The sequence below is a fragment of the Balaenoptera acutorostrata genome, chromosome 12 (genome assembly GCF_949987535.1).
Source record: "Balaenoptera acutorostrata chromosome 12, mBalAcu1.1, whole genome shotgun sequence".
In the NCBI taxonomy this organism is placed as follows: Eukaryota; Metazoa; Chordata; class Mammalia; order Artiodactyla; family Balaenopteridae; genus Balaenoptera; species Balaenoptera acutorostrata.
In genome coordinates, this window is record NC_080075.1 from 21,725,415 (window position 1) to 21,749,740 (window position 24,326).

General features: G+C 40.7%; 2 protein-coding genes across 2 annotated transcripts; one reads left to right on the top strand and one right to left on the bottom strand.

Annotated features, from left to right (window-relative positions):
- The first annotated feature begins 8,905 nt into the window (after window positions 1–8,905).
- On the top strand, window positions 8,906–11,134 carry LOC103007444 (lithostathine). Its single transcript, XM_007193013.2, has 4 exons — window positions 8,906–8,982; window positions 9,557–9,675; window positions 10,666–10,792; window positions 11,067–11,134. The coding sequence occupies exons 1-4, from the start codon at window positions 8,907–8,909 to the stop codon at window positions 11,132–11,134; spliced, it is 390 nt and encodes a 129-aa protein (XP_007193075.1). The 5' UTR covers window position 8,906.
- Window positions 11,135–16,706: 5,572 nt separating this feature from the next.
- On the bottom strand, window positions 16,707–18,935 carry LOC130704517 (lithostathine-like). Its single transcript, XM_057558481.1, has 4 exons — window positions 18,859–18,935; window positions 18,166–18,284; window positions 17,049–17,175; window positions 16,707–16,774 (listed from the first exon to the last, which is right to left on the bottom strand). The coding sequence occupies exons 1-4, from the start codon at window positions 18,932–18,934 to the stop codon at window positions 16,707–16,709; spliced, it is 390 nt and encodes a 129-aa protein (XP_057414464.1). The 5' UTR covers window position 18,935.
- Between the last annotated feature and the right edge of the window lie 5,391 nt (window positions 18,936–24,326).

Below are 24,326 nucleotides of genomic sequence, written 5' to 3' on the forward strand. Positions count from 1 at the left end.
TGATTTGCATTTCTCTAATAGTTAGCGATGGTGATCATCTTTTCACGTGCCTATTGGCCATCTGAATGTGTTCTTTGGAGAAATGTCTATGTATGTCTTCTGCCCATTTTTTGTTGGGCTGTTTGGTTTTTTGTTATTCAGTTGACTGTGCTGTTCATATATTTTGGAAATTAAGCCCTTGTGGGTCGCATCATTTGCAAATGTTTCCTCCTAGTTCATAGGTTGCTTTTTCATTTTTTTGATGGTATCCTTTGTTGTGCAAAAGATTATAAGTTTGATTAGGTCCAATTTGTTTACGTTTGCTTTTATTTTTCTTGCCTTGTGAGACTGACCAAAGAAAACATTGCTAAGATTCATGTCAGAGAATGTTTTTCCTAAGTTCTCTTCTAGCAGTTTTCTGGTGTCATATCTTATATTTAAGGCTTTAAGCCATTTTGAGTTTATTTTTGTGTATGGTTTGAGGGAGTGTTTTCACTTCATTGATTTACATGAGGCTGTCCAGCTTTCCCAGCACCACTTGCTGAAGAGACTGTCTTTTCTCCATTGTATATTCTTGCTTCCTTTGTTGAAGATTAATTGACCGTAGGTGTGTGGGTTTATTTCTGGGATCTCTAGTCTGTTCCTTTGATCTATATGTCTATTTTTGTGCCAGTACTACACTGTTTTGATTGCTATAGATTTGTAGGATTGTCTGAAGTCTGGAGGGTTATGCCTCCAGCTTTGTTCTTTTTCCTCAGTATTGCTTTGGCAATTCTGGTTATTTTGTGGTTCCATACAAATTTTAAGGTTATGTGTTCTAGTTCTGTGGAAAGTGTCATAGGTAATTGTAAAGGTATCCCATTAAATCTGTAGATTGCTTTGGGTAGTAGGGCCATTTTAACAATATTAATTCTTCCAATCCATGAGCATGGACTATCTTTCCACTCTGAGTCATCTTCAGGTTCCTTTATCAATGTTTTATAGTTCTCAGCATACAAATCTTTCACCTCCTTGGTCACATTTATTCCTAAATATTTTTTTGATGCGTATTACAAGGAATTGTTTCTTTTCTTATTCTTTCTGATATTTCATTGTTAGTGGAAAGAAATGAAACACAGTTCTGTATGCTAATCACATATGCTGCTACCTTGCCGAATTCATTTATCAGTTCTAATAGTTTTTGACTGGAGTCTTTTGTGTTTTCTATATAGAGTATCATGTCATCTGCATTTAATGACAATTTTACCTTTTCCCTTCCGATCTGGATAACTTTTATTTATTTTTCTTGTCTAATTGCTGTTGCTAGTACTTCCAATACTATGTTGAATAGAAGTGGTAAGAGTGGTCATCCTTGTCTTCTTCCAGATTTTAGAAGGAAAGCTTTCCACTTCTCATCATTGAGTATTATGTTGGCTGTGGGTATATCATAAATAGCTTTTATTATGTTGAGATGTGCTCCCTCTATACACATTTTGTTTAGAGTTTTTATCATGAATGAATGCTGAATATGTTTTTTAACATCTTTATTGGAATATAACTGCTTTACAATATTGTGTTAGTTCCTACTGTATAACAAAGTGAATCAGCTATACGTATACATATACCCCCCCCCCTTTGCATCTCCCTCCCACCTTCCCTATCTCATCCCTCTAGGTGGTCACAAAGCACGGAGCTGATCTCCCTGTGCTATGCGGCTGCTTCCCACTAGCTATCTATTTTACATTTGGTAGTGCATATATGTCAATGCCACTCTCTCACTTCATCCCAGCTTACCCTTCCCCCTCCCCATGTCCTCAAGTCCATTCTCTATGTCTGCATCTTTATTCCTGTCCTGACCCTAGATTCTTCAGAAACATGTTTTTTTTTTTTTTAATTTATTTTAGATTCTATAGGGATGCTGAATTTTATCACATGCTTTTTCTGCATCTATTGAAGTGATCATGTGTTATTTGGCCCCTCTTTTCTTGATGTTGTGTATCACACTGATTGATTTGCCTATGTTGAAACATCTTTGTGACCCTGGGATGAATTCAACTTGATCATGGTATATGAGCTTTTTTATGTGTTCTTGGATTTGGTTTGCTAATATTTTGTTGAGAAGTTTTGCATGTATATTCATGAAAGATATTGGCTTGTAATTTCCCTTTTTGGTAGTGTCTTTGTCTGGTTTTGGTATCAGGGCGGGCGATTCTCCCTTTTTTTTTAATTTGTAAGGTGTAGGTTGTTATTCTCCTCTTTTGCCTCTTATTTTTGTTAATTTAGATCCTCTCTCTTTTCTTCATGGTGAGACTGGGCCAAGATTTGTTAATTTTGTTTACCCTTGCAAAGAACCAGCTCTTGGTTTTACTGATTTTTTCCTTTTTTTTTTTTTTTTTAGTCTCCATTTTATTTATTTCATCTCTAATCTTATTATTTTCTTCCTTCTGCTGACTTTAGGCATTTTTTGATCTTCTTTTTCTAATTCTTTTAGATGGTAGCGTAGGTTGTTTATTTGAGATTTTTCTTGTTTTTTGAAGAAAGCCTGTAGCACTAGGAACCTCCCTCTAAGAACTGCTGTTTCTGCATCCCATAGATTTGTATGATTCTGTTTTCATTGTCATTTGTCTCAAGCTATTTTTAAATCTCCTCTTTGACATCATAGTTGAGCCATTTGCTTCCTAGTAGCATGTTGTTTAGTCTCCATGTAATCATTTTTTCTCATTTCTCTTTATTTGGTTGATTTCTAGTTTCATGCTGTTGTGATCAGAAAAGAGGCTTGAAATAATTTCTATCCTCTTAAATTTGTTGACGATTGTTTTGTTTCCTAGTGTGTGGTCTATCCTCGAGAATGTTCCATGTGCACCTGAAAAGAATGTGTATACTGGGTGGTTTTGGATTTAATATCCTGATAAAATAAGTCTAACTGTTCTATTTTTGTCATTTAGGATCTCTGTTTTCTTATTGATTTTCCGTCTGGAAGATCTGTCTATCAATGTGAGTAGGGTGTTAAATTCTTCTACTATCATGATATTCCCATCAATTTCTCCCTTTACATCTGTTAGTAGTTATTTTATGTACTTAGGTGCTCCTATATTGGGTGCATATATGTTAACAAATGTAATATCCTCTTCTTGTACTGATCCTTTTATCATTATAGAGTGTCCTTCTTTGTCTTTCTTTATGGTCTTTGTTTTAAAGTCTATTTTGTCTGTTAGGAGTATTGCTACCCCTGCTTTCTTGTCATTTCCATTTGCATGAAATTTTTTCCACCACTTCAGTTTCAATCTATATGTATCATTTGCCCTAAAGTGGTTTTCTTGTAGGCAGCATATTGTAGGTTCTTGTTTTATTGGCCAATCTGCCACTCTATGCCTTTTGATTGGAGCATTTAGTCCATTGACTTTTAAATTAATTATTGTTAGGTATGATTTTATTGCTATTTTAAACCTTGTTTTCCAGTTGATTTTGTATTTCTTCTTCGTTCCTTTCTTTTTCTTTTTGTTTTTCATTTTGTGGTTTAATGCTTTTCTTTTGTATTATACTTGTGTTCTCTTCTTTTTTTTGTTTTTGTGAATCTATTGTATGTTTTTGATTTGTGGTTACCCTGTTTTTCAAGTGTATTAACCAATTACTATGTCTACTTGCTTTAGACTTGTAGTCATATAGACTCAAACACCTTCTTTAAAAAATCTACATTTTCTTATCCCACCTCCCAACATTTTATGATTTTGATGTCCTCTTTTACATCTTCATGTTTATCCTTTTGCATTTCATTGTCGTTATCATTGTTTTCACAAATTTTTTTCTTATTTTTTTAAAAATCTGTGTACTGCCTTATTTAAGTGATTTACTTCACAATTTTGATATTCTCTTTCTCCTAGATTCTTACTTATTTTCTATAAAGAAAGACCTCTCAATATTTCTTTTAGGAATATTTAGTTGAGTATTGCTGTATTATTTTAGGTTTTGCTTTTCTGAGAAATCTTCTATCTCTCCTATACTGAAAAATTAGCTTTCTGGGTAGAGTATCGTAGGTTGCAGGTTTTCCCTTTCTGGATTTTAAGTATATCTTGCCACTTTCTTCTGGCCTACAACGAATTTGTAGAGAAATCAGTTAATAGCCTTATGTGGGTTCCCTTATAATTAATTATTTATATTTCTCTTCTGCCTTTAGAATCCTCTCTTTATCTTTAAATTTTGTCATTTTAAGTATAATATGTTTTGATGTAGATCTATTACATTCATATTGTTTAGGACCCTCTGTGCATCCTGTACCTGGATATCTGTTTCTTTTTCTAGGTTTGGGAATTTTTCATCCATAATTTCTTCAAATATATTTTCAATCCCCTTTTCTCATTCTTCTCCTTTTGGGATCCCTATTATGTGTAGATTGGCATGCTTTATAGTATATCATAGGTCTCATATACTGCTTTCATTTTTTTTTTTTTTTTTTTTTGTCTTTTTGTCTGCTCTTCTGATTGGGTGATTTCCATTATTCTATTTTCCAGGTCACTCATTCATTCTTCAGCATTATTTAGTTTGTTATCTATTGCCTTTAGCTCAGCTTGGTCTTGGCAAGTGAGTTTTCTAATTTTAAGTGGTTTGACTTTAAGTTTCTAGTTCCTTTTTACAGTGGTCTCCCTTTATACTGACTGTTTTTCTTAATTCCTTTAGTGTTTTTATTACCTCCTATGTGAACTCAGGATCTAGTAGAATGGAAAAGTCTGTTTCACTGTTTGTTCTTTCAGGGGACTTCTCTTGTTCTTTTAATTGGGAGTGGTTCCTCTCCTTCTTCATTTTACTTATATTTCTCTGACTCTCTGAGTTTAAGAGAAGCGGTTATCTCCTGTGGTCTTGAAGGGCTAACTTCAAGTGGGAGCATCCCTGTGTAGCCTGTATGAGCCTCATATTTTTGGTGCAAGGGCTGTTTTTTTATATGGATGCCTCCATATCTTTCCTCAGTGTGTGCTGGGCAGATCGCCCAGATAGGGGGTGTGATTGTGGTTGTGGTGACCAGAGCCTGCACTTGACATTGAGCAGGGTCTCCTCTTTGCTCTGTGGTTGTCACAGCCCTGTTGGAGCATGGTCTGCTCCCCAGTTGTTGGAGTAGAAACCCCCATATCCATTCCCAAGCTTTGGTGGGAGGTAGGCAGGACTGGAGCACTCCTGCTGGGAGAGGAGCCACTTAGTATTCCTCTGCAGGTGCTGTCCACCAGGAAGTGTGGTCTGTGGTGTCACCTGTCACCCTTTGTGTGGCCTCACAAAGTACTGTTGATGGCATTGCCCTTGGCCCAGCCTCAACCATGGGAATGCAGGCAATCATCCTAGGTGTGCCTCAGGCCTTGTGCTCACAAAGCCACCAGCGCAAATCCACAGGTGCACATCCACTGAAATCTGGCTCCGGGACCACAGGAGTCACATCTGGAAACAAAAGGCATGGTGATCCAAATACTGCTTAAAGACTTCTGGTGGACTACTAAATCTGCTTAACTGAGCAAATAAGTGTAGGGTCATTTGTGGTATAGTCTGATGGTACTAGACAAATCATGACCCAGTTGAATACTTCCTGGATCTGTAACTCAGAATGTTAATGTTTAATGCTTTGCCAAGCACTTTTTGTTTTATGTCATGTATTATAGAGTGTTAGAGCTAAGTGTCATTATAGATCATTTAAGCCTAATGGGAAATCACATAAAACAGATACCAGGAAGAGAGTTCAAGGGTTTGGCTCACAGCAAAGATCTTGGGGCTAGTGGAAAATAGGAATGAAGTATGAATAAAGCTAAAGGTAGAAAAACATAGATGGGGGGAAGTGGTTTCAGTAACTGCCAGTGTTTGCAAATCACCTTCCTGGGCTGGAAAGGGCATTGATAGGCTGTCTCTCTTAAAAAACGAGGGGCAGCATAGACACATAGCTAAGAAGAGGTATAGCAGAAATTAAAATCCAGTTTACCGACTTCCAGTCCATTTCCTTTTCCACTTTATACCCATTGTTGAGCTAAAGCTGTACAAAGGATGGTAAAGCTCATAAATTGGTGAGTTACAAAATCAGACCAACCCTGGAAAGACCCCAAGGCTTCCCACATCAACCTGCTGATGTGATCAAAATCCCATCTGCTTGAGAACTTAAATCCCCTTGAAGCTGAAAGCCAAGAGTTTTCTCTCATGCTCAAGTCATTCAGTCCTCCTGGCAACACAGTGCTGAGAGGTACCACTGGAAAAGGACCTTACCTTCTTAAGGGAATGTCGTTTTTTCTTATTAAATCATTGAGTCCATCTTGTGGTTTTTAGGGGGGAGGTTTGTTTACTTTTTGTCTTTGATTTTTGGTTTTTGTCATTTCTGAAATTTTGGTAGAAAAATGACACAAAGGACCCTTTCCTAGAGGGGGCAATGTTTACCTGTTCCCCTTTCTGTCTTCTGGCTCTCCCATGAGCGTGACCCTCCCCTAGGGAATGTTATCACTTTTAATTTAGTTACAAGTAGTCGAATTGATAGTAGTTCGGTATTTTTTCCTCTTTTCTTGTACTTAGGAAAAATATGTCAATTTTGAAAAATTGGTCGAAAATTCAGCAATGCCCTCTTCTCATTCCTTCTAAGCCCATGAATCCAGCCCTCTCCACCAATGTGAGTGACTTTAAAGACAATGGCTAATGAATACGTGTTTTGCTCTGATAGAGGAAGAAGAAAGGAATAGGGCACTTACTGACTATGGATCAGGCTGGGGCTGCTGCCATTGCCTTCATTCGTCAAATTGGGGTGATATGCTACAGAGCCACCTTCACTCATTTAGTTTTCCCAGGATTGGGGAATGCGGTCACTGACACAGCCCAGAGCCTTGGATGAGCTCTTATATTCCTTCGCAAGACACACCCATATTTAGAGCAAAGAGAGGGTTGGAAGTTTCAGTCACCCACCTTAAGGAGTTGGAGGGCAGGATGCCTGTCAATTTAACTATGACACTTTTACCACAAGAAAGAAATGTGAAAATTCTGTCATTATCAAAAATGAGTTCCTATTCATATTTTACAATTGTCCCCCAAAGGCATGCTTTATTAATCAAGACCCTATTACAATTTACTCACTAGGATAGATTGTTATATCTTTCCAGAGTCTTTTAATCTAAATGGTATCTTTCCCCACAACACTGTGTTTCTCAGGAATTCAAGAAACATGGGTCATTCTGAGTTTCTGATTGCTATTATTTACTTTTTCTCAAATAATTGTTTTACTGTAGCAAGACTACTTCTCAACTCATCCTATCTATCATATTTCCATGAAATATTGTTTTTTCAAACTTGAATTTCCACTGAGCTCTAAATATAGTTATGCCTTTGCATTTAAATATTTTTTGTGCAGTAAGTTCTTTTTCCTTTGTAACAAAAGTATCTGTTGGCTGTCCTTTTCCTTCCTGTTAGATTATTTGTGTGTTCTACTGACTTTTGGATTCTGAGGACATGAATCAAACACAAGGTCAGTTGCATTGACTCCATCTCACACAAGCTGACCGATAAAAACCACTTGAGAGTCAGGGTCTGCAGAGAATTCCAGCTTAACATATTCCCAGACTGACCAAAATAAACCTGAGCCACTTAGTATGTATCTCATACTTGCCAAAATTGCCAACTCAGAAGTAAACATGACTAAGGAGCTTTTCTCAGTATCCCCACATGAAGCTGATCACCCTTCCAGGTAGAATGCAAAAGGAAATGATACTTCTTCTACAGCCAAATGACAGTTTGCGAGGCGGTTGTCAGCAGCCCAGGGGAGTGAGCACCTTGATGAAGTAGAGATCTAACTTACATGCAATGTAGGATCAGGTCTACAATTTCATTCAGCTCTTGCTCTTACCCTTCCTTAACCCTCTCTCATTCTTCCTTTGACTCTGCATCATTTGACTCTAGTCCTCCTAGGCTTGAAATTCCTCCATTGCCTCTTATTATATCACATTACTATTATCCATCAAGGAAGTTCCATCTCTCAGAAGATCAGCAAGGCAAGTTTCCACATTTCATTTTCCTTAAGATTTTGGCTCACATATTGAGGTGTGAGATGATTCTGAAGTTGCTTTAAAACTAGCTACCATGTAGAAGAGGCAACCCTGAACCACCGTCTCCTCTTACTTTCATTTCCTTCTCTGACCTCACTTATCTGTGACACTTGTCATTCCCGTACTCACCTCCACTTATCATCCAACATTTATTTAATTCTACTGAACAGTTAGAAAGAAATGCATGTGCATGCCTACAGGAGTGAGCACTTGAGACATCAACCAGAAGAAATACTCCAGTAGATGTGCCCCTTAAAAGTTAATACCACATTTTCTGCCACAGTTGCCTATCAGGAAAGAGTCGGGGAAAGAATAAACTTCACCTGTTCCTGGAAAAGGTGCTGACCTGCTAATGAGAAACAGGCAATATCTGTGGCAATTCCCAGGCTTTGCAGGGAAGAGACTCCTCCCCATGGCGGGAATCTCCTTGAACCAAAGCCAGGCCCTTCCCATGACCCCTGTCCTGGCTCCATCATCCTGTTATTCATTTCAGTGCCCCTCCCTCACATCCTCTTATAAAAACCCAGTCTTTTCTGCCCCGACAAACCAGTGCAGATCCCTTGCAAGAGAGGTAAGTGGGAGCTGAGACAAGATGAGACCTCTGACAGGGGTTTCACCTCACATATTTCAGGGAAGGTATACAAGGATCCCTGTCCTCAGAGAATGCAGGAGCTCTGAGACCAGGCAAAGGCAGTCCTGGGAGGCCTCAGGTGTAGGAGGATGTACAGATTTTCAAATTCTTTCCAGAACTATGGAAGGGGATGGATGCCATCAAGATGGATTTATTCCTAGGGAACTAGACAGAGGAAAAGACAAGAGGTACAACAGGGCGTTTCTCACATCCTCTCTCTTACCGTCCTTCCTTTATTTCTCTGGTTGTCTCTGAACATCACAGACAAGATGATGCCTTCCATGGGCCTCCCCAGCCTGTCCTGGATGCTGCTCTCCTGCCTGATGCTCCTGTCTCAAGTCCAAGGTGAGACTTCTCTGCCTCTAGCACTGGGTTCCCAGTGTTTGCTCAGGGCCAAGAAGAGGAGGAAAGCTCCTGTGTGCCTCCCGTGGTAATGGTACATCCCCACACAACAACACTGCCTGCAATTCCTGCATCATCATCCTTCCTTCTGGGTGACTAGTGGTGGGAGGCACCTCAGTGGTCCAGTAACAGTGGGATGAGATGATTCTCAATTTTCAGTAGAGTCTGATTTTTGTGGGTAGATTAAGGAGGGAAGCATAGAGTGTCATTAATGAGATGAGTAGAAGGAGAATGACTGGAGGATCCAGTGTAGAGACAGTCAGCCAAGACGAGGAGAAGCCTTGGACTTTTGAATAAGGCAGATGAATAAAAAGAAAACAGACCATCTCCCAATTACTAGGTCTAGTTCATGATTAAGAAAAACTCCTGGAAATGTTGGCATTGGTGACAGGCAGTCAGGAGTTTGGTGTCACTGCTCCAAGCCGTGGCCCCACAGATATTCCCCAAGGTCACCTCCCCATTCCAATCCCCTCTCTCCATTTCACCCCATCCCTCTCCTTTATTTCTTCTTCCCTAGGGGAAGATTCCCAGAAGAAACTGCCCTCTGCACGGATCAGCTGTCCCAAAGGCTCCATGGCCTATGCGTCCTACTGCTATGCCTTGTTTATAACACCTAAAACCTGGATGGATGCAGACGTGAGTGCTGGGATTCGCAGTTAGGGCTGATAAGGAGAAGCAAATTAGAGACAGGGTTTGGGGGCTGGGAGTCTCCATTCTCTAGAGTTTCTTGAGGGTGAGAATGAGCACCTCATCTTTTGCAAACACAACCCCTTCTCACCTACCTTGTCTCTGCCCTTCCCTCAGTGAGGGTCTCAAGCTCCTCCTCAGTCTCTCCCTTCTCCACACAGATGGCCTGCCAGAAGAGACCCTCAGGCCACCTTGTGTCTGTGCTCAGTGGGGCTGAGGGATCCTTCGTGGCCTCCCTGGTGAAGAACAACTTGAAAACCCTCTCAGACGTCTGGATTGGGCTCCATGACCCCACAGAGGTACACTTACATCCTCTCTAGTCTGTTACCTCCCAGGATGCTATGGCCAGCCAGGCCTGCTCGCTGTCCCCTGTGCCTGCCTAGGAAATAACGTAGAGATCCCTAGAGCTCGGAGATCAAGGGGGTAATTGGAGAATGGAAGGCCTTGAGGCCAGCTGCAGAGCTGAGTTCTGTGCAAGTCTCCAGTCTCCAGCTAAGGTTAATCTGCCTCTTGTCAAGCTTTTACACAATTCACACACCATGCCTTGATTCAGTTCGCTGTGCATCCCTGAGTCTGCACATGCTGCGCTTAGCAAGTGCTAAATGAATATTTAGGATTGATGCATTTTTCCCTTATAAAACGTATGTTGTCTTGGATGTTCAGAGGGTAATCACAAATGTACCACCAAGTGTAGTTCACACAGTGACAAGTTACTCTGAGGGGTTCTATTCGTCTTTGTGATTACTGACTTTTGAATTTGCCAATGGAAGCAAAGAGTTACGGAGTGTTTCCCAGAGGAGAGCTGTGGGTCATCACCTGCTAGAGCAGAACTAATTCCATGATGCTGGGGAGGGTATCAGATGTTCCAGCTGAGGGAATCAGGCCAGGAGAACTCTAAAGGCCTTTCCACCTCACCTGACTCCATCCTCTGCTCTATAGGGCTCTGAGCCCAATGCCAGTGGATGGGAGTGGAGTAGCACTGATGTGCTCAATTACGTTGCCTGGGAGAGAAATCCAGCCACCGTCTCAAACCCAGGCTACTGTGGGAGCCTGTCCAGAAGCTCAGGTACGAAACAGAGGAGATCACTTCTGCCCAGCCTTTTCCATCCCCTCATCCCCTATTTCTGGGTCTGGTCTTCAGAGAATCCTCCTGGGCTGGAACTGCTTGTCTGTTCCCATCCCCTCTCACCTCTCCTTTCTTTCTCTCTCTTTCCCCTGGAGTGGGACCCTGGTGAAGATGAGGGAGAGCCTTTGAGTCCTAGGCCAGAATCTGGGATGCGTCCCCATTGGGTTCTCAAGCTCCACCAGCCCCATTCACTTGAGCTCTTCTGTCTCTTCAGGGTATCTGAGGTGGAGAGATTATAACTGTTATGTGAACTTACCCTATGTCTGCAAGTTCAAGGACTAAGTCAGATGGGAAGTCAGTAGCCTGAGTCTGGTGTGCAGCTCATCATGGACTTGGAACCAAGTATGAAGACCCATCCCGGAAAGGGAAATCCTCCCCACACCCCCAACCTGACCACCTCATTCTGGCCTTCCCTGTCTCTCAGCCTCATTTCAGGCATTTGTGTGTGTGTGTGTGTGTGTGTGTGTGTGTGTGTGCGTGCCATGGCCTGAGGTCTTGGAGAAGAGTAATAAATATCTTATTCCAAACTTACCTGCTTTTGTGCTCTTGTCTTATAACAAGACTCTGAGGAAGAAGTTTGTATGGGAAGAATCTAGGGGTGACCTCTGTCAAGTTTCATCCAGTTTCCTTGGAAAATGACTGAATGTACATTCCCACCAGTGTATTTGTGATGAGTATGTAGACCCTGTTCCCTTAGGAATTGGGTTGTGTTATACAAAGGCATTGCTTCCCCACACACTGTACTGCCCATTCCTCCTGATGGTATGACACAAGCAGCCTTAGTGCGGTCCCATGCTATTTATTATAGAATGCACTTCTGAAATCATTTGCTGTGAAGGATCATGAAGGATCTATTCTTTTTCTTTAATGTGCAATCCACCTTGGATCATGACTTTTATAAAATATAGTCAAGAAGAAATTACTTGGACTGACATGCAGATCATTGGAAGTTGTCACTCTCTTTCTTAAAACAGGAAAAAGTCTGAATAATTTTAGCACCAACAACTTTTCCTGGGGTAATCTCCTTTTCCTGGGGAATCTGCAGTGGCACTGCATTACACAGATACCTTCTCATTTCTGCTTAGCTGCATCAGAACTGCTAGATCTATAAACTTTAGAAACATGAAATTGTAATTTTGACCACTTGTTGGGTGCTGAGTGTGGATTGGATTTATGAGTGCGAGACACCTGGAGGCCCCTGTCTAGGGAGTCTCCACTCTTTCATGGTTTTTTCTTTCTGGAAACCCACTAGATTCTTGTGGTGAAGAGATAAGTAACCATTCTGAAATATGTTCAGATAAAGACACCATAAAAAAGGAACTCTTCAGATCAATATTCTTGATATACATGGTTGCAAAAATCCTCAACAAAATATCAGCAACTCGAATTCAACAGAACATTGAAAGTATAATACACCCTTACCAAGTGGTTCTTATTCCTCGGATGCAAATATTGTTCAACATATGCAAATCAATCAACAGTGTACACCACATTAATAGAATAAAGGGTAAATAGCACACAATCATCAATAGATGTAGGAAAAGCTTACAGAATCTGTGGTACAACACAGTGGCTATAGTTAGCAATAAGATATTGTGCACTTAAAAAACTGTTTAAAAAAAAGAAAAAAACTATTAAGAGTGTATTTCTCATGATAAGTGTTGTTACCACAGGAACAAAGAAACAAACAAAGAAGCGGGACACAAGGAAACTTTCAAAGGTGATGGATATATTTACTACCTAGGTTGCAGTGATGGTAACACATGTGTATACATATGTCCAAATTATCCAAATTATATACATTATGTGCAGATTTTTGTGTTTACCAAGTATTCCTCAATAAAGCTGTAATAAAAGTGGAACACAATCTAGGAACTATGGAGCACCACTACTGCTGAGATCCTGGATTTAATACAGAGTGCCAGGAATCATTGTCATTATTGTTTTTTTGATCATGCCATCCCTAAATGAGCTTTTTTTTTTTTTTTTCTTCAATATCTAGGTTGAAAAATTCGGAATTCTTCTAGGGGAAATCAAGAAAATCTTAAAATCTACTATATCCATCTTAAAAAAGTTAATCTATGTTAAAAATATCTTCTTACAAAGAAAAATTTAGGTCTAGAGTGTTTTTGGAAGAGTCCCACCAAACTACCCCAAAACACATATTTTAAATCTTATATACAGGCTTGTAGAGAATAAAGGGAAAATACTTCCTAACTCTGACAGATAATAATAGAAAAAATCCTCTACGGAAAGGAAAAGATATGCTTTTACCTAGCTTCAGATATAATGGGTGATTCTCTCTCTTTGAAGAAAGATTGCCTATCTTAAAAGGCTATAGGAAACTTGCCAAATGTCAATTAAGGAAAGTAGACACTGTCAATTCATCTGATCTATTTATTTGAGAATGAAAACCTCCATATGTAGTATCACCAGATTTGGCAAATATGCAACATCTGTCAAATTGAGCAAAGATGTAATATTTGAATATACACTAATACCAAGAAACAATTTGTGGCTTATCTGAAATTCAAATTTAGCTAGGAGTCCTCTATTTTATCTGGCAAACATACCTATGTAGCAATGCTGAGTGGTTCTTGGCTCACATAGAAGATTTTGATCAAGGTGACATCCCCCTTTCAGATGAGGCAATTGGCCAAATATTTTTACACAAGATATGAGGCTGAGAATGTGTCGGAATTGAGGTAGTGAGTAGTATAATGGTCTAAAAATATTTCGGTTCAATGAAAATTTCAACCGTCTTCACCCATGTAAGTGGTTCTTTTCAAATAAATCATCATTTATTCACTTTTTTATTTATTCAAGAAATATTAGTAGAAACCCCGCAGGCTATTAAGCCTTCCCAACTCTAGTCCCGACTGAGGCCAGAGCATGTTTCCAGGACACAGGACAGAAAACCCACTGGGCTTTTCTTGAAAGTACTGAGGAAAGTGATACCATTCAGCAACTATAGGGATAAGGAACTAATTGTGTGGTCCATGAAATGGTGCTAGTCCTCAAACTGTTTGTTGCTGTACCTGTGCAAGATAACTACAGAAATCCAGAGTAAAATCTTAGAAGTTTTTATAGCAATTTGGCAGATTAGTTTTGTCTATGAAATCTAAAATTTTATACATGTATTCTTAACATATGTAACTCTTTTTTTTTTTTTTTTAATTTATTTATTTAATTAATTAATTTATTTATTTTTGGCTGTGCTGGGTCTTCGGTTCGTGCGAGGGCTTTCTCTAGTTGCAGCAAGTGGGGGCCACTCTTCATCGCGGTGCGCGGGCCTTTCACTATCGCGGCCCCTCCCGTTGTGGGGCACAGGCTCCAGACGCGCAGGCTCAGCAGCTGTGGCTCACGGGCCCAGCCGCTCCGTGGCATGTGGGATCTTCCCAGACCAGGGCTCGAACCCGTGTCTCCTGCATTAGCAGGCAGATTCTTAACCACTGCGCCACCAGGGAAGCCCCCTGTAACTCTTTTTTATATTTCAATTTTAGTAATTCATTTTTTAAAAAGGCTTTAATTCTTAGAATAGTTTTAGATGTATGGAATTATTGAAATGGTAATACAGGGACTTACCACTTGATACAACTGATGAACCATACTGATACATTATTACTGATATTTCTAATTGAAATATTGTTGACATACAATATTATGTTAGTTTCAGCTATACTACATAACGATTGGACATTTGCATACATTATAAAATGGTCAGCATGATAAGTCTAGTAATCATCTGTTCCCATACAAAGTTATTACAATATTATTGACCATAGGAATATATTGCATCCCCATGGCTTATTTATTTTATAACTGGGGGTTTGCACCTCTTAATCCCCTTCCCATATTTCACACCCCTTCCCACTGGCAACTTCCTGTTTGTTCTCTGTATCTATGAATGATTTTATTTCTTTTCATTTGTTTGTTTTATATTTTAGAATTCACATATAAGTAAGGTTATATGGTATTTGTCTTTCTCTGTCTGATTTAATTCACTTGGCACAATACCCTCTAGATTTATGCATATTGTCACAAAATCTTTCAGTTTTTTTCGTGGCTGAGTAATATTCCATTATATATATTTTATACATATAAAATATATATTCCTCATCTTCTTTATCCATTGATATGTTTATGAATAGTTAGGTTTATTCTGTACATTAGCCATTGTAAATAATGCAACAATGAACATTGGAGTGTACCTATCTTTTCAAATTAGTGTTTTTCTTTTCTTCAGGTAAATACCCAGAGGTGAATTTGCTGGATTACATGGCAGTTCTAGTTTTAATTTTGTGAAGAAATGTTTCCCATAGTGGCTGTACCAATTTACATGCTCACCAACAGTGCATGAGCGCTCTCTTTTCTCCACATCCTCACCAACACTTGTAATTTGTTGTCTTTTTGATGATACCCATTATTCCAGGTGTGAGGTGGTTCCTCACTGTGGTTTAGATTTGCATTTCCATGAAGGTTAGTGATGCTGAGCATCTTTTCATATGCTTATTGGCCGTCTTCTTTGGAAAAGTATCTACTCAGGTCCTCTGTCTGTTTTTTAATCAGAGTACTTGATTTTTCTTGATGTTGAGTTGCATGAGTTCTTCAAATATGTTGGACATTGATCCCCTATTGCAAATATTTTCTCCCAGTAAGAAGGCTGTTTTACTGTTTTGTTGATAGTTTCCTTCACTGTGGAAAAGCTTTTTATTTTGCCTTAATCACGTTTGATTATTTTTGCTTTTGTTTCACTTGTGTGAGGAGACAGATCCATAAATATATTGCTAAGAAGGATGTCACAGACAATACTGCCTATGTTTTTCTACTAGTAATTTTATTGTTTCAGGTATTAAATGCAAGTTTTTTATCCATATTGAGTTCAATTTTGTATATGTGTGAGAAAGCAGTCCTGTTTGATTCTTTTGCATGAAGCTGTCAGTTTTCAAATACTATTATTGAAGAGACTGTCTTTTTCCCATTGTATATTCTGGACTTCATTGTTGAAGATTAACTGACCATATAAGCATGGGTTTACTTTAAGGCTCTCTATTCTGTTCAATTGACCTATATGTCTCTTTTTGTTCGAGTACAATATTGTTTTTATTACTGTTGCTTTGTAGTGAAGTCTGGGATCACGGAGTGCCACACCTACAGTTTGCTCCTTTCTTAAAACAGAGTGACAACATCCAATGATCTGCATGTCAGTCCAAGTAATTTCTTCTTGACTATATTTTATAAAAGTCATGATCCAAGGTGGATTGCACATTAAAGAAAAAGAATAGATCCTTCATGATCCTTCACAGCAAATGATTTCAGAAGTGCATTCTATAATAAATAGCATGGGACCGCACTAAGGCTGCTTGTGTCATACCATCAGGAGGAATGGGCAGTACAGTGTGTGGGGAAGCAATGCCTTTGTATAACACAACCCAATTCCTAAGGGAACAGGGTCTACATACTCATCACAAATACACTGGTGGGAATGTACATTCAGTCATTTTCCAAGGAAACTGGATGAAACTTGACAGAGGTCACCCCTAGATTCTTCCCATACAAACTTCTTCCTCAGAGTCTTGTTATAAGACAAGAGCACAAAAGCAGGTAAGTTTGGAATAAGATATTTATTACTCTTCTCCAAGACCTCAGGCCATGGCACGCACACACACACACACACACACACACACACACACACAAATGCCTGAAATGAGGCTGAGAGACAGGGAAGGCCAGAATGAGGTGGTCAGGTTGGGGGTGTGGGGAGGATTTCCCTTTCCGGGATGGGTCTTCATACTTGGTTCCAAGTCCATGATGAGCTGCACACCAGACTCAGGCTACTGACTTCCCATCTGACTTAGTCCTTGAACTTGCAGACATAGGGTAAGTTCACATAACAGTTATAATCTCTCCACCTCAGATACCCTGAAGAGACAGAAGAGCTCAAGTGAATGGGGCTGGTGGAGCTTGAGAACCCAATGGGGACGCATCCCAGATTCTGGCCTAGGACTCAAAGGCTCTCCCTCATCTTCACCAGGGTCCCACTCCAGGGGAAAGAGAGAGAAAGAAAGGAGAGGTGAGAGGGGATGGGAACAGACAAGCAGTTCCAGCCCAGGAGGATTCTCTGAAGACCAGACCCAGAAATAGGGGATGAGGGGATGGAAAAGGCTGGGCAGAAGTGATCTCCTCTGTTTCGTACCTGAGCTTCTGGACAGGCTCCCACAGTAGCCTGGGTTTGAGACGGTGGCTGGATTTCTCTCCCAGGCAACGTAATTGAGCACATCAGTGCTACTCCACTCCCATCCACTGGCATTGGGCTCAGAGCCCTATAGAGCAGAGGATGGAGTCAGGTGAGGTGGAAAGGCCTTTAGAGTTCTCCTGGCCTGATTCCCTCAGCTGGAACATCTGATACCCTCCCCAGCATCATGGAATTAGTTCTGCTCTAGCAGGTGATGACCCACAGCTCTCCTCTGGGAAACACTCCGTAACTCTTTGCTTCCATTGGCAAATTCAAAAGTCAGTAATCACAAAGACGAATAGAACCCCTCAGAGTAACTTGTCACTGTGTGAACTACACTTGGTGGTACATTTGTGATTACCCTCTGAACATCCAAGACAACATACGTTTTATAAGGGAAAAATGCATCAATCCTAAATATTCATTTAGCACTTGCTAAGCGCAGCATGTGCAGACTCAGGGATGCACAGCGAACTGAATCAAGGCATGGTGTGTGAATTGTGTAAAAGCTTGACAAGAGGCAGATTAACCTTAGCTGGAGACTGGAGACTTGCACAGAACTCAGCTCTGCAGCTGGCCTCAAGGCCTTCCATTCTCCAATTACCCCCTTGATCTCCGAGCTCTAGGGATCTCTACGTTATTTCCTAGGCAGGCACAGGGGACAGCGAGCAGGCCTGGCTGGCCATAGCATCCTGGGAGGTAACAGACTAGAGAGGATGTAAGTGTACCTCTGTGGGGTCATGGAGCCCAATCCAGACGTCTGAGAGGGTTTTCAAGTTGTTCTTCACCAGGGAGGCCACGAAGGATCCCTCAGCCCCACTGAGCACAGACACAAGGTGGCCTGAGGGTCTCTTCTGGCAGGCCATCTGTGTGGAGAAGGGAGAGACTGAGGAGGAGCTTGAGACCCTCACTGAGGGAAGGGCAGAGACAAGGTAGGTGAGAAGGGGTTGTGTTTGCAAAAGATGAGGTGCTCATTCTCACCCTCAAGAAACTCTAGAGAATGGAGACTCCCAGCCCCCAAACCCTGTCTCTAATTTGCTTCTCCTTATCAGCCCTAACTGCGAATCCCAGCACTCACGTCTGCATCCATCCAGGTTTTAGGTGTTATAAACAAGGCATAGCAGTAGGACGCATAGGCCATGGAGCCTTTGGGACAGCTGATCCGTGCAGAGGGCAGTTTCTTCTGGGAATCTTCCCCTAGGGAAGAAGAAATAAAGGAGAGGGATGGGGTGAAATGGAGAGAGGGGATTGGAATGGGGAGGTGACCTTGGGGAATATCTGTGGGGCCACGGCTTGGAGCAGTGACACCAAACTCCTGACTGCCTGTCACCAATGCCAACATTTCCAGGAGTTTTTCTTAATCATGAACTAGACCTAGTAATTGGGAGATGGTCTGTTTTCTTTTTATTCATCTGCCTTATTCAAAAGTCCAAGGCTTCTCCTCGTCTTGGCTGACTGTCTCTACACTGGATCCTCCAGTCATTCTCCTTCTACTCATCTCATTAATGACACTCTATGCTTCCCTCCTTAATCTACCCACAAAAATCAGACTCTACTGAAAATTGAGAATCATCTCATCCCACTGTTACTGGACCACTGAGGTGCCTCCCACCACTAGTCACCCAGAAGGAAGGATGATGATGCAGGAATTGCAGGCAGTGTTGTTGTGTGGGGATGTACCATTACCACGGGAGGCACACAGGAGCTTTCCTCCTCTTCTTGGCCCTGAGCAAACACTGGGAACCCAGTGCTAGAGGCAGAGAAGTCTCACCTTGGACTTGAGACAGGAGCATCAGGCAGGAGAGCAGCATCCAGGACAGGCTGGGGAGGCCCATGGAAGGCATCATCTTGTCTGTGATGTTCAGAGACAACCAGAGAAATAAAGGAAGGACGGTAAGAGAGAGGATGTGAGAAACGCCCTGTTGTACCTCTTGTCTTTTCCTCTGTCTAGTTCCCTAGGAATAAATCCATCTTGATGGCATCCATCCCCTTCCATAGTTCTGGAAAGAATTTGAAAATCTGTACATCCTCCTACACCTGAGGCCTCCCAGGACTGCCTTTGCCTGGTCTCAGAGCTCCTGCATTCTCTGAGGACAGGGATCCTTGTATACCTTCCCTGAAATATGTGAGGTGAAACCCCTGTCAGAGGTCTCATCTTGTCTCAGCTCCCACTTACCTCTCTTGCAAGGGATCTGCACTGGTTTGTCGGGGCAGAAAAGACTGGGTTTTTATAAGAGGATGTGAGGGAGGGGCACTGAAATGAATAACAGGATGATGGAGCCAGGACAGGGGTCATGGGAAGGGCCTGGCTTTGGTTCAAGGAGATTCCCGCCATGGGGAGGAGTCTCTTCCCTGCAAAGCCTGGGAATTGCCACAGATATTGCCTGTTTCTCATTAGCAGGTCAGCACCTTTTCCAGGAACAGGTGAAGTTTATTCTTTCCCCGACTCTTTCCTGATAGGCAACTGTGGCAGAAAATGTGGTATTAACTTTTAAGGGGCACATCTACTGGAGTATTTCTTCTGGTTGATGTCTCAAGTGCTCACTCCTGTAGGCATGCACATGCATTTCTTTCTAACTGTTCAGTAGAATTAAATAAATGTTGGATGATAAGTGGAGGTGAGTACGGGAATGACAAGTGTCACAGATAAGTGAGGTCAGAGAAGGAAATGAAAGTAAGAGGAGACGGTGGTTCAGGGTTGCCTCTTCTACATGGTAGCTAGTTTTAAAGCAACTTCAGAATCATCTCACACCTCAATATGTGAGCCAAAATCTTAAGGAAAATGAAATGTGGAAACTTGCCTTGCTGATCTTCTGAGAGATGGAACTTCCTTGATGGATAATAGTAATGTGATATAATAAGAGGCAATGGAGGAATTTCAAGCCTAGGAGGACTAGAGTCAAATGATGCAGAGTCAAAGGAAGAATGAGAGAGGGTTAAGGAAGGGTAAGAGCAAGAGCTGAATGAAATTGTAGACCTGATCCTACATTGCATGTAAGTTAGATCTCTACTTCATCAAGGTGCTCACTCCCCTGGGCTGCTGACAACCGCCTCGCAAACTGTCATTTGGCTGTAGAAGAAGTATCATTTCCTTTTGCATTCTACCTGGAAGGGTGATCAGCTTCATGTGGGGATACTGAGAAAAGCTCCTTAGTCATGTTTACTTCTGAGTTGGCAATTTTGGCAAGTATGAGATACATACTAAGTGGCTCAGGTTTATTTTGGTCAGTCTGGGAATATGTTAAGCTGGAATTCTCTGCAGACCCTGACTCTCAAGTGGTTTTTATCGGTCAGCTTGTGTGAGATGGAGTCAATGCAACTGACCTTGTGTTTGATTCATGTCCTCAGAATCCAAAAGTCAGTAGAACACACAAATAATCTAACAGGAAGGAAAAGGACAGCCAACAGATACTTTTGTTACAAAGGAAAAAGAACTTACTGCACAAAAAATATTTAAATGCAAAGGCATAACTATATTTAGAGCTCAGTGGAAATTCAAGTTTGAAAAAACAATATTTCATGGAAATATGATAGATAGGATGAGTTGAGAAGTAGTCTTGCTACAGTAAAACAATTATTTGAGAAAAAGTAAATAATAGCAATCAGAAACTCAGAATGACCCATGTTTCTTGAATTCCTGAGAAACACAGTGTTGTGGGGAAAGATACCATTTAGATTAAAAGACTCTGGAAAGATATAACAATCTATCCTAGTGAGTAAATTGTAATAGGGTCTTGATTAATAAAGCATGCCTTTGGGGGACAATTGTAAAATATGAATAGGAACTCATTTTTGATAATGACAGAATTTTCACATTTCTTTCTTGTGGTAAAAGTGTCATAGTTAAATTGACAGGCATCCTGCCCTCCAACTCCTTAAGGTGGGTGACTGAAACTTCCAACCCTCTCTTTGCTCTAAATATGGGTGTGTCTTGCGAAGGAATATAAGAGCTCATCCAAGGCTCTGGGCTGTGTCAGTGACCGCATTCCCCAATCCTGGGAAAACTAAATGAGTGAAGGTGGCTCTGTAGCATATCACCCCAATTTGACGAATGAAGGCAATGGCAGCAGCCCCAGCCTGATCCATAGTCAGTAAGTGCCCTATTCCTTTCTTCTTCCTCTATCAGAGCAAAACACGTATTCATTAGCCATTGTCTTTAAAGTCACTCACATTGGTGGAGAGGGCTGGATTCATGGGCTTAGAAGGAATGAGAAGAGGGCATTGCTGAATTTTCGACCAATTTTTCAAAATTGACATATTTTTCCTAAGTACAAGAAAAGAGGAAAAAATACCGAACTACTATCAATTCGACTACTTGTAACTAAATTAAAAGTGATAACATTCCCTAGGGGAGGGTCACGCTCATGGGAGAGCCAGAAGACAGAAAGGGGAACAGGTAAACATTGCCCCCTCTAGGAAAGGGTCCTTTGTGTCATTTTTCTACCAAAATTTCAGAAATGACAAAAACCAAAAATCAAAGACAAAAAGTAAACAAACCTCCCCCCTAAAAACCACAAGATGGACTCAATGATTTAATAAGAAAAAACGACATTCCCTTAAGAAGGTAAGGTCCTTTTCCAGTGGTACCTCTCAGCACTGTGTTGCCAGGAGGACTGAATGACTTGAGCATGAGAGAAAACTCTTGGCTTTCAGCTTCAAGGGGATTTAAGTTCTCAAGCAGATGGGATTTTGATCACATCAGCAGGTTGATGTGGGAAGCCTTGGGGTCTTTCCAGGGTTGGTCTGATTTTGTAACTCACCAATTTATGAGCTTTACCATCCTTTGTACAGCTTTAGCTCAACAATGGGTATAAAGTGGAAAAGGAAATGGACTGGAAGTCGGTAAACTGGATTTTAATTTCTGCTATACCTCTTCTTAGCTATGTGTCTATGCTGCCCCTCGTTTTTTAAGAGAGACAGCCTATCAATGCCCTTTCCAGCCCAGGAAGGTGATTTGCAAACACTGGCAGTTACTGAAACCACTTCCCCCCATCTATGTTTTTCTACCTTTAGCTTTATTCATACTTCATTCCTATTTTCCACTAGCCCCAAGATCTTTGCTGTGAGCCAAACCCTTGAACTCTCTTCCTGGTATCTGTTTTATGTGATTTCCCATTAGGCTTAAATGATCTATAATGACACTTAGCTCTAACACTCTATAATACATGACATAAAACAAAAAGTGCTTGGCAAAGCATTAAACATTAACATTCTGAGTTACAGATCCAGGAAGTATTCAACTGGGTCATGATTTGTCTAGTACCATCAGACTATACCACAAATGACCCTACACTTATTTGCTCAGTTAAGCAGATTTAGTAGTCCACCAGAAGTCTTTAAGCAGTATTTGGATCACCATGCCTTTTGTTTCCAGATGTGACTCCTGTGGTCCCGGAGCCAGATTTCAGTGGATGTGCACCTGTGGATTTGCGCTGGTGGCTTTGTGAGCACAAGGCCTGAGGCACACCTAGGATGATTGCCTGCATTCCCATGGTTGAGGCTGGGCCAAGGGCAATGCCATCAACAGTACTTTGTGAGGCCACACAAAGGGTGACAGGTGACACCACAGACCACACTTCCTGGTGGACAGCACCTGCAGAGGAATACTAAGTGGCTCCTCTCCCAGCAGGAGTGCTCCAGTCCTGCCTACCTCCCACCAAAGCTTGGGAATGGATATGGGGGTTTCTACTCCAACAACTGGGGAGCAGACCATGCCCCAACAGGGCTGTGACAACCACAGAGCAAAGAGGAGATCCTGCTCAATGTCAAGTGCAGGCTCTGGTCACCACAACCACAATCACACCCCCTATCTGGGCGATCTGCCCAGCACACACTGAGGAAAGATATGGAGGCATCCATATAAAAAAACAGCCCTTGCACCAAAAATATGAGGCTCATACAGGCTACACAGGGATGCTCCCACTTGAAGTTAGCCCTTCAAGACCACAGGAGATAACTGCTTCTCTTAAACTCAGAGAGTCAGAGAAATATAAGTAAAATGAAGAAGGAGAGGAACCACTCCCAATTAAAAGAACAAGAGAAGTCCCCTGAAAGAACAAACAGTGAAACAGACTTTTCCATTCTACTAGATCCTGAGTTCACATAGGAGGTAATAAAAACACTAAAGGAATTAAGAAAAACAGTCAGTATAAAGGGAGACCACTGTAAAAAGGAACTAGAAACTTAAAGTCAAACCACTTAAAATTAGAAAACTCACTTGCCAAGACCAAGCTGAGCTAAAGGCAATAGATAACAAACTAAATAATGCTGAAGAATGAATGAGTGACCTGGAAAATAGAATAATGGAAATCACCCAATCAGAAGAGCAGACAAAAAGACAAAAAAAAAAAAAAAAAAAAATGAAAGCAGTATATGAGACCTATGATATACTATAAAGCATGCCAATCTACACATAATAGGGATCCCAAAAGGAGAAGAATGAGAAAAGGGGATTGAAAATATATTTGAAGAAATTATGGATGAAAAATTCCCAAACCTAGAAAAAGAAACAGATATCCAGGTACAGGATGCACAGAGGGTCCTAAACAATATGAATGTAATAGATCTACATCAAAACATATTATACTTAAAATGACAAAATTTAAAGATAAAGAGAGGATTCTAAAGGCAGAAGAGAAATATAAATAATTAATTATAAGGGAACCCACATAAGGCTATTAACTGATTTCTCTACAAATTCGTTGTAGGCCAGAAGAAAGTGGCAAGATATACTTAAAATCCAGAAAGGGAAAACCTGCAACCTACGATACTCTACCCAGAAAGCTAATTTTTCAGTATAGGAGAGATAGAAGATTTCTCAGAAAAGCAAAACCTAAAATAATACAGCAATACTCAACTAAATATTCCTAAAAGAAATATTGAGAGGTCTTTCTTTATAGAAAATAAGTAAGAATCTAGGAGAAAGAGAATATCAAAATTGTGAAGTAAATCACTTAAATAAGGCAGTACACAGATTTTTAAAAAAATAAGAAAAAAATTTGTGAAAACAATGATAACGACAATGAAATGCAAAAGGATAAACATGAAGATGTAAAAGAGGACATCAAAATCATAAAATGTTGGGAGGTGGGATAAGAAAATGTAGATTTTTTAAAGAAGGTGTTTGAGTCTATATGACTACAAGTCTAAAGCAAGTAGACATAGTAATTGGTTAATACACTTGAAAAACAGGGTAACCACAAATCAAAAACATACAATAGATTCACAAAAACAAAAAAA

Excerpts from the sequence above, each read along its gene's own strand:
- LOC103007444 (XM_007193013.2), top strand. The coding sequence starts at position 8,907 with ATGATGCCTTCCATGGGCCTCCCCAGCCTGTCCTGGATGCTGCTCTCC. Across the intron at positions 8,983-9,556 it reads GCTCCTGTCTCAAGTCCAAG|GGGAAGATTCCCAGAAGAAA; the intron begins GTGAGACTTCTC and ends CTTCTTCCCTAG. Across the intron at positions 10,793-11,066 it reads GAGCCTGTCCAGAAGCTCAG|GGTATCTGAGGTGGAGAGAT; the intron begins GTACGAAACAGA and ends CTGTCTCTTCAG.
- LOC130704517 (XM_057558481.1), bottom strand. The coding sequence starts at position 18,934 with ATGATGCCTTCCATGGGCCTCCCCAGCCTGTCCTGGATGCTGCTCTCC. Across the intron at positions 18,285-18,858 it reads GCTCCTGTCTCAAGTCCAAG|GGGAAGATTCCCAGAAGAAA; the intron begins GTGAGACTTCTC and ends CTTCTTCCCTAG. Across the intron at positions 16,775-17,048 it reads GAGCCTGTCCAGAAGCTCAG|GGTATCTGAGGTGGAGAGAT; the intron begins GTACGAAACAGA and ends CTGTCTCTTCAG.